The sequence below is a fragment of the Neurospora tetraspora genome (assembly GCF_033439725.1).
Source record: "Neurospora tetraspora strain CBS 560.94 chromosome Unknown B0H65scaffold_3, whole genome shotgun sequence".
In the NCBI taxonomy this organism is placed as follows: Eukaryota; Fungi; Ascomycota; class Sordariomycetes; order Sordariales; family Sordariaceae; genus Neurospora; species Neurospora tetraspora.
This window is the reverse complement of record NW_026944385.1, coordinates 662,285-673,661: the sequence shown is the minus strand read 5'-3', so window position 1 is coordinate 673,661 and position 11,377 is coordinate 662,285. Positions and strand designations below refer to the sequence as shown.

The window sequence follows — 11,377 nt, the reverse complement described above, 5'->3', positions numbered from 1 at the left end:
ACCACTACCTACTGACCTCTGCCGATTCATGGTCTTTACAACTCAAGATCAGGTACATGTCTATTATTGTACAACTTGAATATCATCTTGCTGTCATCCGTTGAGCTGAAGCCGGCCTTTACCAGAACAATGAATCATGTCAGACTAAGGTCCGCTACAGATAACTTGCAATATCCCCCCGAGGTGTGCGAAAAATAGTCCGAACACACTTGCACCAAAACACACCAGAAAGTGTTCGGTCTTTTTTTTCGCACACCTCGCCCCCATATCCATTTTCCCCAGAATCCACTTTCCATGGCCGGGGAGTTCCAAACGGGGAAACAGGATGATGACCAAGAGTCCGGGGACACCATTTGAAATCAAGATTCTACAGAATTGTGATCGAGAAAGTACAGCAAATGCGCGTAGACCTTGAATATTCTGTACGTGACCCACTTTTGTCAATCTGTTAGCTCGGCAAGGGTCCTGGCATGGACTTGCCTTTTGAAGCAGCCAAGAAACGACAGCAGTGAGCGAGGGCAACAGTGAGAATTTCGGTTGCCAGTGAAAGGGCATCACCGACAGCTCCTTCCATTCAGTCACCATTGCGAGCAATTGCACAGGCCATCAGCTCTTTGACCCGCTGTTGCCGTCACCGTCAAGTGGAATGTCCACGGAATATACGCCATCCCATCAACTTAGGTAGACTTTCTTTTCACCAAAGAATATTATTAAACATTCCTGTTCACACATCATCTCTTTTTTTGAGTCGATTATTAAGTACAGTTCACTTGCTGCCTTGGTTACAGGTACCCTGCCGCTAGTACACATAAGACTGCATGCGTTGTTTGTGCAGGTGATTGCACGGTACCTGCCTTTAGCCAGTAGCCTCTAACCTACAGTCGGTACAAAAGGTACTCTAACACCCCCGCCTGTACCTCTGCCCGCTTTTAGGGAGTTTCCGCCCGGAATCCCATCTTGACCCAAAACAACAAATCCACCCAAGCAATCATCCCATCTCGACTCCCTTCCTTCACCTCGTATTTTCCGACATACAAGTACATCTGCCCGGCATCATCTTCCGCGACCGACACATCAATACTAGTACCCCGCGTTACTCGGCACCGACCCCAACAGTCTCGACTCTCGACGTCACTCCCGGCTTTCGCTCTCTCTGCTGAGTCATTCAACCCTCGACGCCCTTCCACCATTCCCGGCCTCGCTCATCCACTACGGCATCCGGGTGGCGAGTCGAACATCTTTACTCGACTTTAAAAAGCCGGCACCATTCCTCCCCAAACCAGGAAGCGGAAGGCCGCTGAGGCGACGACGTCCCCCATCCCGGACGACACTCGACCCAACAAGAGAACCCAGCTCGCCTCAGCCGGCAAACATCAGGGCCCCGAAGCGGCTCCCCCGACTCCCCTCACCACCACCACTTCCCACAACGGCAACGACAGCCACAGCGACGCCGACCCAGCCGCCGACGCCATGGACTCCGAAGACGATTTCATGTCCAACCTCTCCTCCGAGGATGACATGATGCAGGAGGATGACAGCGACAACGACATGTCCAATCCCGAGGGTGAGACTACTATCCTACTTCCCGCCTCCAGACATCCTACCTTATACTGACCCCGCGAGCCCGCCAGACTTTGACTTTGACGACGAGCCCGATCTGGACACCGGAAATAAGGACTCCCAGCAGGCCAAGAAGCACAACTACCTCGATATCGACTTCAAGGTGTACCGCCCCGAAGACATACAAAAACAGCAGGATGACCTGGTCGACGAGGTCAACATGATTCTCGACATCTCCAAAGAAGAAGCGGCCATTCTGCTACGGCACTTTCGCTGGAACCGGGAGCGTCTGATCGAGGATTATATGGACAAACCCCGACAGGTTCTCGATGCTGCCGGCCTCGCACAGACCGCCGCCGACAAGCCCCGGCTACAAGTCATTCCTGGCTTCATGTGCGATATTTGCTGCGAAGACGGAGACGGCCTCGAGTCCTTCGCCATCAAGTGCGGCCATCGTTACTGTGTTGACTGCTACCGCCAGTACCTATCACAAAAGATCCGCGAAGAAGGCGAGGCCGCACGCATCCAGTGTCCTGCCGACGGCTGCAATCTCATTATCGATGCCCGCTCGCTCGACCTCCTAGTCACCCCCGAGTTGACGGAACGATATCACGAGCTGCTCATGCGCACATACGTTGAGGACAAGGAAAGCCTCAAATGGTGCCCCTCCCCGGACTGCGCAAACGCCATCCAGTGTGGCGTCAAGAAGAAGGACCTCCCCAAGGTCGTGCCCACAGTATCATGTCTGTGCGGCCACCGCTTCTGTTTTGGCTGCATCTACAACGACCACCAGCCTGCTCCTTGCGAGCTCGTTAAGAAGTGGCTCAAGAAATGCGCTGACGATAGTGAAACGGCCAATTGGATATCAGCCAACACCAAGGAATGTCCCAAGTGTAACAGCACGATCGAAAAGAATGGTGGCTGCAACCACATGACATGCCGCAAGTGCAAATACGAGTTCTGCTGGATGTGTATGGGGCTTTGGTCCGAACACGGCACGAGTTGGTACAACTGCAACCGCTTCGAGGAAAAGAGCGGCGCCGAAGCCCGCGATGCTCAGGCCAAGTCCCGAGTCTCCCTGGAGCGTTATCTCCACTACTACAACCGCTACCACAACCACGAGCAGTCAGCCCGGCTCGATAAAGATCTTTACGTCAAGACTGAGAAGAAGATGGTGGAGCTACAAAAGCAGTCGGGTATGTCCTGGATCGAAGTCCAGTACCTACAATCTGCATCGCAGGCGTTGCAGACGTGCCGACAAACGCTCATGTGGACCTACGCCTTTGCCTTTTACCTGGCACGCAACAATCTCACAGAGATCTTCGAGAGCAACCAAAAGGATTTGGAGATGGCGGTTGAGAACCTGTCCGAGATGTTTGAGAAGCCCGTCCAGGACCTTGCCCAGCCCGGTCTCAAGGTGGATATCATGGACAAGACGTCGTACTGCAACAAGCGACGCGTTATTCTCCTCGAGGACACGGCTGAGAACCTTCAGAAAGGTAAGACTTTCTTTGCGGGTTTTATTACACTTGTCGGTACTAACCAAGCAACTAGGTAAATGGACCTTTAACGTTGATCTGGTCAGTGGTGCGCCTATCGTAAATCCTACGAGCGCTCCCGGCACTAGCAGCCGTCGCTAGGACGACCTGTTGGCGCAGCGTGCCCATGCCGTGCGAGTCATGTTGGAAGACGCTACTCGGGGTGGATTTGGCCGACATCTCGGACGAAGGCGGCGATAGTCGTTACCCGCGTGATGAAGACTATTCTTTTCGCAAGTCGATTGATGGCCCTGGGCTACTGAAGCATGCAAGCCATTCCCGAAGAGTATCTTCAGAACACTCCCCATTTTACATTCGGGGCCGACTAGGAAGCCAACCTCCGGGTGCGTGCCTGGAAAGAGTGGCGCGCTTCAAGGAAAACACTCGTAGATCTAAACGCACAGCTTATACTCGCATTTTCTCGGGTCTGGCAATGGAGACGGACACAAACGAAGGAGGTGTCTCAGGTGCGTGCAACACAGTTGCGAATGGTGGATGCCATCGGGAGCAAGATAGTAAAGGCTCTCAATGGGCGTTATCCTCCATACCAAAGGCCGCCAGTGTCACCACAACCACCACAACCGTCTTGAAGGATTATACTTTACTGGGCCCACGCATGCCGTATCGGGAGATGCATTGGTGTAGCGGGTGTTTCTTGGCTTGATTCAGCGGCTTCACGGCATTGCACAGGCATACATATGCTGGAGTCGGGCGACGGGCGCATAACATCAAGGGCCTTGTGAGATTTGGGTTTGGTTTGATTGCAGCGCAAGGGTGAAATGGTATTTGCCTATGGAACATGAGGATGAGAACACCACAGCGAGCATGGATGGACGGATGGATTGGAATGCGGTAGGAGTTTTACTCGGATTCGGGACATACAATCATACATATGTTTTGTACGCGTAGTTTCCTCTTCTCTGTCGAACAACAACTCAATGGGCGCTGGGAGGGTCGGTAGATACATACGCGACATTAGCATAGCTATTCATTTCATATATCCTCTATTAGACGATGGTTTCTAGAACTGGATTGGGAATTGTTTTGCTTGCGCATGGAACAACGAACTGGATCGCACTGGGGGTGATATTGAGCGATGAAAGAGGAAGATGTGTAACTGAGTGGGAAAGATAGGACCATAGACCTTTAAACAAGTGGTTGTGAAGTGTATATGAAGTCGTGATGTCGGTGATGATAAAGAGCCACGAGATGTCGGACGTTGTGGGATGATTGCTGTGGTTTCCCTAGGTGGGTTCGGTACAAGAGCGAAGCTAATATTTGTTAGTGCAATGCGGAATCTGCTATCGGCGGTCATATATCGCGAGCTTCTGCCACCCTTCAAACACTTATGTAAACCTCATAAAAACGTTTCGTTCATTGAAACAATCTGGGTTTTTAATATTTTCTACTTGATTAAAGACAGTGGCCTCATCAAAGTGCCGTGAAAAAGGCAAACATTTTCCTCAAGCAGTTAACGCACGATATCACTCCCCACTAACCCCGAATCTCCAACGAGTCCCAGGAACATGCATGTAACCCGGGCCCCGAATCCAACGTTCTCCCACTGCCCCAGACTTCCACCGGCCCTGTCCCCCCCCTGTCCGCCCACCTGGCACCAAGTACATAGCAGCCGCGTAAACACATTTCCCCGCCGTCCCCCGCCGTCCCCCGCCGCGCCCGCTTAATGCCGAGCGGACTGCGGAACAACAGGGGTTCAAAGGCACCTCAGGGACAAACTCTCTGCCGACGGAGGGTTCCGAAGCGTAAACCGGGCGGGCCAGGGCGGGAGATGGATAACACGACGCTGGAGCATGGAAGCTGGAGTACCGCTGGAGTCACGGCAACTAGCTCGGCCTGTCAGCAAAGAGCTACGGGGAAGAACTAGGACCACGGGATATGTACGATTGCTGTGTCGGGTGTCCAGCAAGGTGCTCATACATACATACACAAAGTGGTGTAGAGGTAGTCTATACATGAGATAGATACATATCTCCCGCTGCCGCATCTGCTTCTGATCTCTTTTCTCTCCTGATTCTCTCTCCCTTTCCTCTTTCTCTTCTCTTTTCTTGAATTCCCAGCAAACCAAGATACCCTTTCCCATTTCCTCTTTTCCCTTCTTCCGTTGGGTTGTTGTCCTGTCGCCGAGAGTTGCTAGGTAGTCGAACGGAAATCAACGGGACAAGTCAACACTACCAGTTCCGGCACAACGTACCTACGTACACAACCTCATCTGCCGCTTCTAACCCCCGTTGCTATTTATTAAATAACCCGGACGAACCCCTCGCTCGCGAATCACCCACCAGGGCAACGACGAACGAACCCACGATTGACGATTGACGACTAGAGATAGACGAGTCTCGTTCCGATCGACCGAGGTGAACTTTCTGCCGGCCGAGAGTTTACTTTTGCGATTCCAAAGAAGCTTTTATAAAGAGAAGCTTCAGTCGCATTTCCTGGGGGGAAAGAAACCTTTGAGGAAAAGAAGTCACACAAATCAGCAGCCAAAATGTCAACAGCTCTTCGTACGCTGAGGGCGTATGCCAAGTATGGCAACAACGTAAGTTCCTACAGCTTATTCCTTGCGAGCAGAGCGACTGCGAACAACGGAGACCCCTGATTCAGCAAGTGTCAACAATGTCAACACCACCACCACCCGTCATCGTCACCACCAAAAACACCAAAATCCCCCTCTCCCCTTCCCTCTTCTCACCACCAAGCAAACCACCTCCCAAAACAACCCATCACCAACTAACAACGCCCATCCAAAATGTAGCACACCGCCCTCCTAGCGCGTTGCTTCTCCACCACCCTCCGCCGCCCCGAAATCAACAAACTCTACCCCTCCGCCTCCGCCGCCCTGGCCGACATGAAACCCAACACCACCTTACTCTGCGGCGGCTTCGGCCTCTGCGGCGTTCCCGACACGCTTATCGACGAAGTGATCCACAAGCCCGAAATCACCGGTCTGACCGCGGTCTCCAACAACGCCGGCACCGACGCCTCCGGGCTAGGCAAGCTTCTCAAGACGAAGCAAATCCGCAAAATGATCGCCTCCTACATCGGCGAGAACAAGACCTTCGAGCAGATGTACCTGACAGGCGAAGTCGAGCTAGAACTGACACCCCAAGGTACGCTAGCCGAAAGATGCGCGGCAGGCGGCAAGGGAATTCCGGCTTTCTACACCCCCGCCGCCTTCGGCACGGTCGTGCAAACGGGCGAACTGCCCTTGAAAAACAAACCCGACGGCACCCCGGATGTTTTTTCTTACCCAAAAGACGTCAAAGTCTTTGCCGGCAAATCCTACCTGCTCGAACACGCCATCGCGGGCGACTACGCCTTTGTAAAAGCCTACAAGGCCGACCGGCTGGGCAACTGCCAGTTCCGGCTGGCCGCGCACAACTTCAACGGGGCCATGGGCCGCAACGCCAAGGTCACCATTGTCGAGGCCGAACACATTGTTGAACCGGGTGAGATCCCGCCCGAGGCGGTGCATTTGCCGGGCATCTATGTGCAAAGAGTAATTCAGAGCACGGCGGAGAAGAAGATCGAGAAGTTCACGTTTGCTAAAGATCCCAATGACCCGGAAGCCAAGAAGGCGTTGGGTAGCGGTGAGATGGCGAATAAGCGCGAGCGCATCGTGCGCAGGGCGGCCAAGGAGTTTAAGAATGGGATGTATGCCAACTTGGGCATTGGCATGCCGATGCTGGCGCCCAATTTCGTCGAGGAAGGGGTGGAAGTTCTTTTGCAGTCGGAGAACGGCATCCTCGGTCTGGGCCCTTACCCGAAGAAGGGCGAGGAGGACGCGGATCTGATCAACGCCGGTAAGGAGACCGTCACGCTGGCCCCGGGAGCGGCGGTTTTTGGTTCGGAGGAGTCGTTTGGCATGATTCGTGCCGGACGCATCAACTTGACGATTCTGGGCGCGATGCAGGTGTCGGCTAATGGCGACCTGGCCAACTGGATGTTGCCGGGCAAGGTCAAGGGTTTTGGCGGCGCCATGGATCTGGTGAGCAACCCGGAGAAGACCAAGGTGGTGGTGACGATGGAGCATACGGATAAGAAGGGCAATGCCAAGATTGTCAAGCAGTGCGCGTTCCCGTTGACGGGCAAGGCTTGTGTGTCGAGGATTATTACCGAGTTGGTGAGTTTTTTTTACCTACCTACCTGGACTGGACTGGATGGGCCCCCCCCCCCCCCCCCCGGGATGAGACAAAAGCTAACAGATGATGATAGGGCGTCTTCGATGTCGACTTTGGCAAGGGTCTTACTCTTATTGAGATTGCTGATGGTGTCACTGTTGACGAGATCAAGGCCAAGACTGAGGCTCCCTTCGTCGTTGCCGATGATCTTAAGCCCATGCTTTAACGTGGTGATGAGTGAAGATTGTACGACCAGGAATGTAGGGGATACGGGACCAGAAGCTGTATATACTGTCTAATTAGGTTTTGGATGGCATCAAAATGTTTCTTGTTATGCATCGGGCCGTTGACGATCACGGGAGTTGTGAGAGACGGATCTGGCGATTCCTTTCTTTGTGTTTCTTTTACAGCTGTGTGCAGTCCAACGCAGTTCATTACTCATATTCTATATATATGGAACTTTTGAACTCCATCACTCTCCATCATCATGTATCTCTTACGTCTATTAAGCCAAAACCTTATCGGCCAAGGACACAGCGGTACCAGTGTTATCCGGCTCGACGGCAATCTTGGTGACTTTGCCGTCCTCGACAATGATGGCGTAGCGCTTGGAACGGTCGTTGCCAAAGATGGCCTTGCTGTCGAAGGTGAGGTCGAGAGCCTTGGTGAATGATCCCGAGGGGTCGGCGAGGAAGCGGATCTATTCACGGTGTCAGGGATGGTCACAAAGTGATGACGAAAAGGGGGATAATGGGAGAAGAACTTACACCAGACTCGCCGGCGGGGTCGAGGTTCTCCTTCCATGCCTTCATGCTGTTGTGACTGTTAGCTTGTGTCTTTAGGTAACATGGTTTCTTTGCCTCGTCTCGACCGCTCGGTGTCATTGGGGATCTCCTCCCAAGTTGTTTCTTCAAAATTCCTCCTCTTATAATTCCTTCTTTTGCTGTCCTCCCCTCGCTAATCCCTTCTGGTACCCTTCGCTCGCCTTCCCTTGTCCCTTTCATCCGGATGTCTTCTATGGCACATCCCTTTTCTTCCCCCAACACCCTTCCTCTCCCCTTCCTCTCCCCTTCCTCTCCCCAGCTCACTCCCCATCCCACTCCCCACTCCCCATTCCCCTCCCCTCCCCAACCACCAACCCAAAAAAAAAAAAAAAAAAAAAAAAAAGAGAAAAATACTCACACAAAAGCATCATTAACCGACACCACCGCCTTAACATCAAACTCCTGCGTCTTAGGATGCTGGATATAGCTGGGGATATGGCTCGCGCTGCAAGCAGGCGAGAAGGCCGCAGGGACACCGATAATCAGCATGTTGCGGGCAAACTCGGACTCCTTGCGCAGGTCGACTTTGTTTCCCGGGGAGCCCTCCTGGAGGAGCTCGCCTTCGGGCAGGAGCTCGCCGATCTTGACGAGGCGGGCGGGCGAGGAGGAGAAGAAGCGGGCCGTGGTGGCGGGGGCCGAGGCGCGAGCGATGGGCGCGGAGGCGCGGAGGGCGGTGCGGGTGAACATCTTTTTGGTGGGTTGTGGTTTGTGGTGGGTGGGAAGGTGGTGGTGATATTATGGTTGGGACGGAGTTGGTCGGGAAGTGGAAGGAGGATGGATGGATGGAAGACGGGATGGGTTTGTTGTTGTCAATCTAACGGGACCCGACGACGAGTGCCGCGCCGTCCCTCTCAGGCAGTGGAAGCTACAGGGGTATCGTCCGGGGTTGGGATGATGATAAGATAGGGGATGACATCACCGTGGATGGCGAGCGCAAAGTGAAGGGGAACTTTGAAAGCTATTAACGCCAGGAGTATTTACCTAACATTTTCAGTGTTGCCAGGTGATATCTACCTTACATAAGGTACTGCAAATACATCTTGTACTCTCGACAGTATTTCTTGAATTGTTCATTTTCAGTTTTCAATGCGCATTGAAGTCAGTTGAGCTCAACGGAGAGCTCCAAAGCTACAGGGGCCAAGCTCCCAAAGCTCAGGTACCTCTAGCGGATACTAGCGTACCCCGCTGGCCCGAAGTCGGATTGGACCTGACCACCTCATTCCATTTCGCGAACTTTCACCTTTCCACCAAGACATCTTCTGTCTGGACAACCATATTTGAACTGTCAATCGATTAAACCAGCTCGGCAATTCAAAAGGAATTTCCACTCAAGGATTAGCTACACCATCGGACATCAAACACTTTACAATCACGACCTCAGGTCCCAAAAACCACAGCCATGTCAACCCAAAGAGCCCTCTGGTTCGTCGCCAGCAAAGCCACCAAAAAGTCATCACCACAAGGCACCCAAGCCGGCACCATCTACATCCACTGCAAAGTCAAGCCAGGCGCCAGCAAAACCCGCGAAGGCGTAATTTTCATAACCGACGAAGCAGTCGAGATATGCGTCGCCGCGCAAGCTAAGGAGGGAGAGGCGAATAAAGCTGTTGTCAAGGTGCTTAGTGAGGTGAGTTCCTCCGACCTTTTCACCTGTACTATCTTCCGCCACGATGAGTTCTGTTCCTATCTACACAGCGAGGCTGCCATTTGCCTTCGGTTCACCCTCGTATGATTACATTGCGAAAGAGCAAGCAGTAGACCACACAACTCCCAGACTGTACCTAACTATACAGGCTCTCAATCTCCCCAAGTCCAACCTCGAGATCACCCAGGGCCTCAAGTCCAGGGCCAAGACAATTGCTGTTGCTGCCCCTGGGTCGTGGGTTGGTGGTAATGGTGGGGAGGAGGAGTGTCTTGAAAGGGTGAAGGCGTATTTGAACAAAGCAACTGAGGCGTGATGTTATGTGGCCGGATAATGCCCTCGAGGCAGCGCCATCTGGATGATCGTACAGTCGTCGACATTGATTCTGATGTTCCCGCGCGATCTGGTGGACCACGGGTAGACCAACACTCGTACCTCTCCGGTAAAACCCTGAGACCATTTGCGCCCATCTTTATGCTTCTTTCGCCGCGGGTATCGATACCATATCCTCCTTTATTCTCTCATTCTCGTCATATCCTCATTACTCATAACATGCGTCAATCTCCGAACCGTATTATCTCCCGCTTCACCTCACACCCCTCCCACCAACTCGCCCGTTCGATGTACTCCTAGTAATCGCACCGCGGCTCGTCGTTCGGGAACCTGGCGTAACACCGCGGCCAACACCTCTTCCGCTCGTGCCTCTTGTCGTTCCAGACGGCGCAGGCACCCTCGACTGTCTTGGAGCGGGTGTCTTGGGCGCCACTGATGGTTTTCGCGGTGTAGGACCAGAGATGTTGGAAGTCGGGTTATCGACGAAGGAAGTATCGGTGGTCCTGTAGTGCGCAAGAGAAGCAAACGTTAGCAACGGTAGTCATGGTTAGCGGTTAAGAGGCAAAAATGAACGAACATAAAAGTAGTCTCCCCATCAAACCCCTCCCTCTCCTGCTTAACCGTCGTCGTCGCCCCATTCCCCGTCCCCATCCCAGTCTCCATATTCTGCCCCTGCTGCCCCTGCTGCCCCGACCCACCACCACCAGCAGCAACCTCCCTCTCCTCCTTCTCCTTCATCCTCTTAAAGCTCTCCGTCAACGGTCCCTCGGGAAAATCCACACAAAACGCATTCATATTCAACCCATACAGAAAGCTGGCAAAGTCCTCGCTGAACCGCGCCAGACTCTCGTGCATCAGCTGGAAATGCATTATGTTGGCTTCGAGGTCGGCCATGGCGTCGGCCAGCTCGGCGAAGGCCGGCTCGAAGGCGTTTAAGGGGAAGGAAGCGCTGGGGCCATGGATGGATTCGCGGGCGGATTCGCGCAGGGAGGAACGTGAGGAGGGCCGGAGGGGGGTTGTTGGTCGGTTGGGGGTGCGAGGGCGGGAGGTGGAGCGCTGTTGCGCGGGGGTCTGGGAGTCGGGCATGGTCTTTGTCGCTTTTGGAATCTCTGACTACCTATGGCATGCGACGTTTGGATGTGTTGGCGGCGGTGCTGTTCTTCGACTATGTCACAGATGGTGTTGACATGGGTTGACAAGGGAGACGCGAACCGCAAGCAGTGAGACGCGACGGCGTTAATTGACCCCACCATTCTGGGCTTCAAGTCCCCGCCGTGGGTGCAACAGTGCGACGGGCCGCCAAACGGAAGCGCACAAGCCAGTTAAAGACACGTGCACTAG

The 11,377-nt window shown here is 53.5% G+C and overlaps 5 protein-coding genes across 5 annotated transcripts; 3 read left to right on the top strand and 2 right to left on the bottom strand.

Annotated features, from left to right (window-relative positions):
• Positions 1 to 325: 325 nt before the first annotated feature.
• B0H65DRAFT_570319 (uncharacterized protein) lies at positions 326 to 3,647 on the top strand (the record flags this gene model as incomplete). Its single annotated transcript, XM_062830444.1, has 4 exons — positions 326 to 389; positions 1,259 to 1,564; positions 1,632 to 3,059; positions 3,115 to 3,647. The coding sequence occupies 4 exons, from the start codon at positions 326 to 328 to the stop codon at positions 3,198 to 3,200; spliced, it is 1,884 nt and encodes a 627-aa protein (XP_062682569.1). The 3' UTR covers positions 3,201 to 3,647.
• A 1,985-nt stretch (positions 3,648 to 5,632) lies between these two features.
• On the top strand, positions 5,633 to 7,692 carry B0H65DRAFT_460617 (uncharacterized protein). The gene is made up of 2 exons (XM_062826544.1): positions 5,633 to 7,239; positions 7,332 to 7,692. The coding sequence occupies exons 1-2, from the start codon at positions 5,965 to 5,967 to the stop codon at positions 7,461 to 7,463; spliced, it is 1,407 nt and encodes a 468-aa protein (XP_062682568.1). The 5' UTR covers positions 5,633 to 5,964; the 3' UTR covers positions 7,464 to 7,692.
• B0H65DRAFT_460615 (putative oxidoreductase) lies at positions 7,693 to 8,945 on the bottom strand. Its single transcript, XM_062826543.1, has 3 exons — positions 8,420 to 8,945; positions 8,005 to 8,050; positions 7,693 to 7,937 (listed from the first exon to the last, which is right to left on the bottom strand). Exons 1-3 carry the CDS (start codon positions 8,746 to 8,748, stop codon positions 7,743 to 7,745), a joined length of 570 nt encoding a protein of 189 aa, XP_062682567.1. The 5' UTR covers positions 8,749 to 8,945; the 3' UTR covers positions 7,693 to 7,742.
• A 319-nt stretch (positions 8,946 to 9,264) lies between these two features.
• Positions 9,265 to 10,364, top strand: B0H65DRAFT_150017 (uncharacterized protein). The gene is made up of 2 exons (XM_062821068.1): positions 9,265 to 9,688; positions 9,855 to 10,364. Exons 1-2 carry the CDS (start codon positions 9,461 to 9,463, stop codon positions 10,017 to 10,019), a joined length of 393 nt encoding a protein of 130 aa, XP_062682566.1. The 5' UTR covers positions 9,265 to 9,460; the 3' UTR covers positions 10,020 to 10,364.
• B0H65DRAFT_150010 (DASH complex subunit Dam1-domain-containing protein) lies at positions 10,042 to 11,302 on the bottom strand. The gene is made up of 2 exons (XM_062821067.1): positions 10,614 to 11,302; positions 10,042 to 10,539 (listed from the first exon to the last, which is right to left on the bottom strand). Exons 1-2 carry the CDS (start codon positions 11,120 to 11,122, stop codon positions 10,290 to 10,292), a joined length of 759 nt encoding a protein of 252 aa, XP_062682565.1. The 5' UTR covers positions 11,123 to 11,302; the 3' UTR covers positions 10,042 to 10,289.
• Between the last annotated feature and the right edge of the window lie 75 nt (positions 11,303 to 11,377).

Coding starts and splice junctions, on each gene's coding strand:
- B0H65DRAFT_460617 (XM_062826544.1), top strand. CDS start 5,965: ATGAAACCCAACACCACCTTACTCTGCGGCGGCTTCGGCCTCTGCGGC. Junction 7,240..7,331: donor CGAGGATTATTACCGAGTTG/GTGAGTTTTTTT, acceptor AGATGATGATAG/GGCGTCTTCGATGTCGACTT.
- B0H65DRAFT_460615 (XM_062826543.1), bottom strand. CDS start 8,748: ATGTTCACCCGCACCGCCCTCCGCGCCTCCGCGCCCATCGCTCGCGCC. Junction 8,051..8,419: donor TCGGTTAATGATGCTTTTGT/GTGAGTATTTTT, acceptor CAGTCACAACAG/CATGAAGGCATGGAAGGAGA. Junction 7,938..8,004: donor ACCCCGCCGGCGAGTCTGGT/GTAAGTTCTTCT, acceptor CACCGTGAATAG/ATCCGCTTCCTCGCCGACCC.
- B0H65DRAFT_150017 (XM_062821068.1), top strand. CDS start 9,461: ATGTCAACCCAAAGAGCCCTCTGGTTCGTCGCCAGCAAAGCCACCAAA. Junction 9,689..9,854: donor TTGTCAAGGTGCTTAGTGAG/GTGAGTTCCTCC, acceptor CTAACTATACAG/GCTCTCAATCTCCCCAAGTC.
- B0H65DRAFT_150010 (XM_062821067.1), bottom strand. CDS start 11,122: ATGCCCGACTCCCAGACCCCCGCGCAACAGCGCTCCACCTCCCGCCCT. Junction 10,540..10,613: donor GATGGGGAGACTACTTTTAT/GTTCGTTCATTT, acceptor TGCGCACTACAG/GACCACCGATACTTCCTTCG.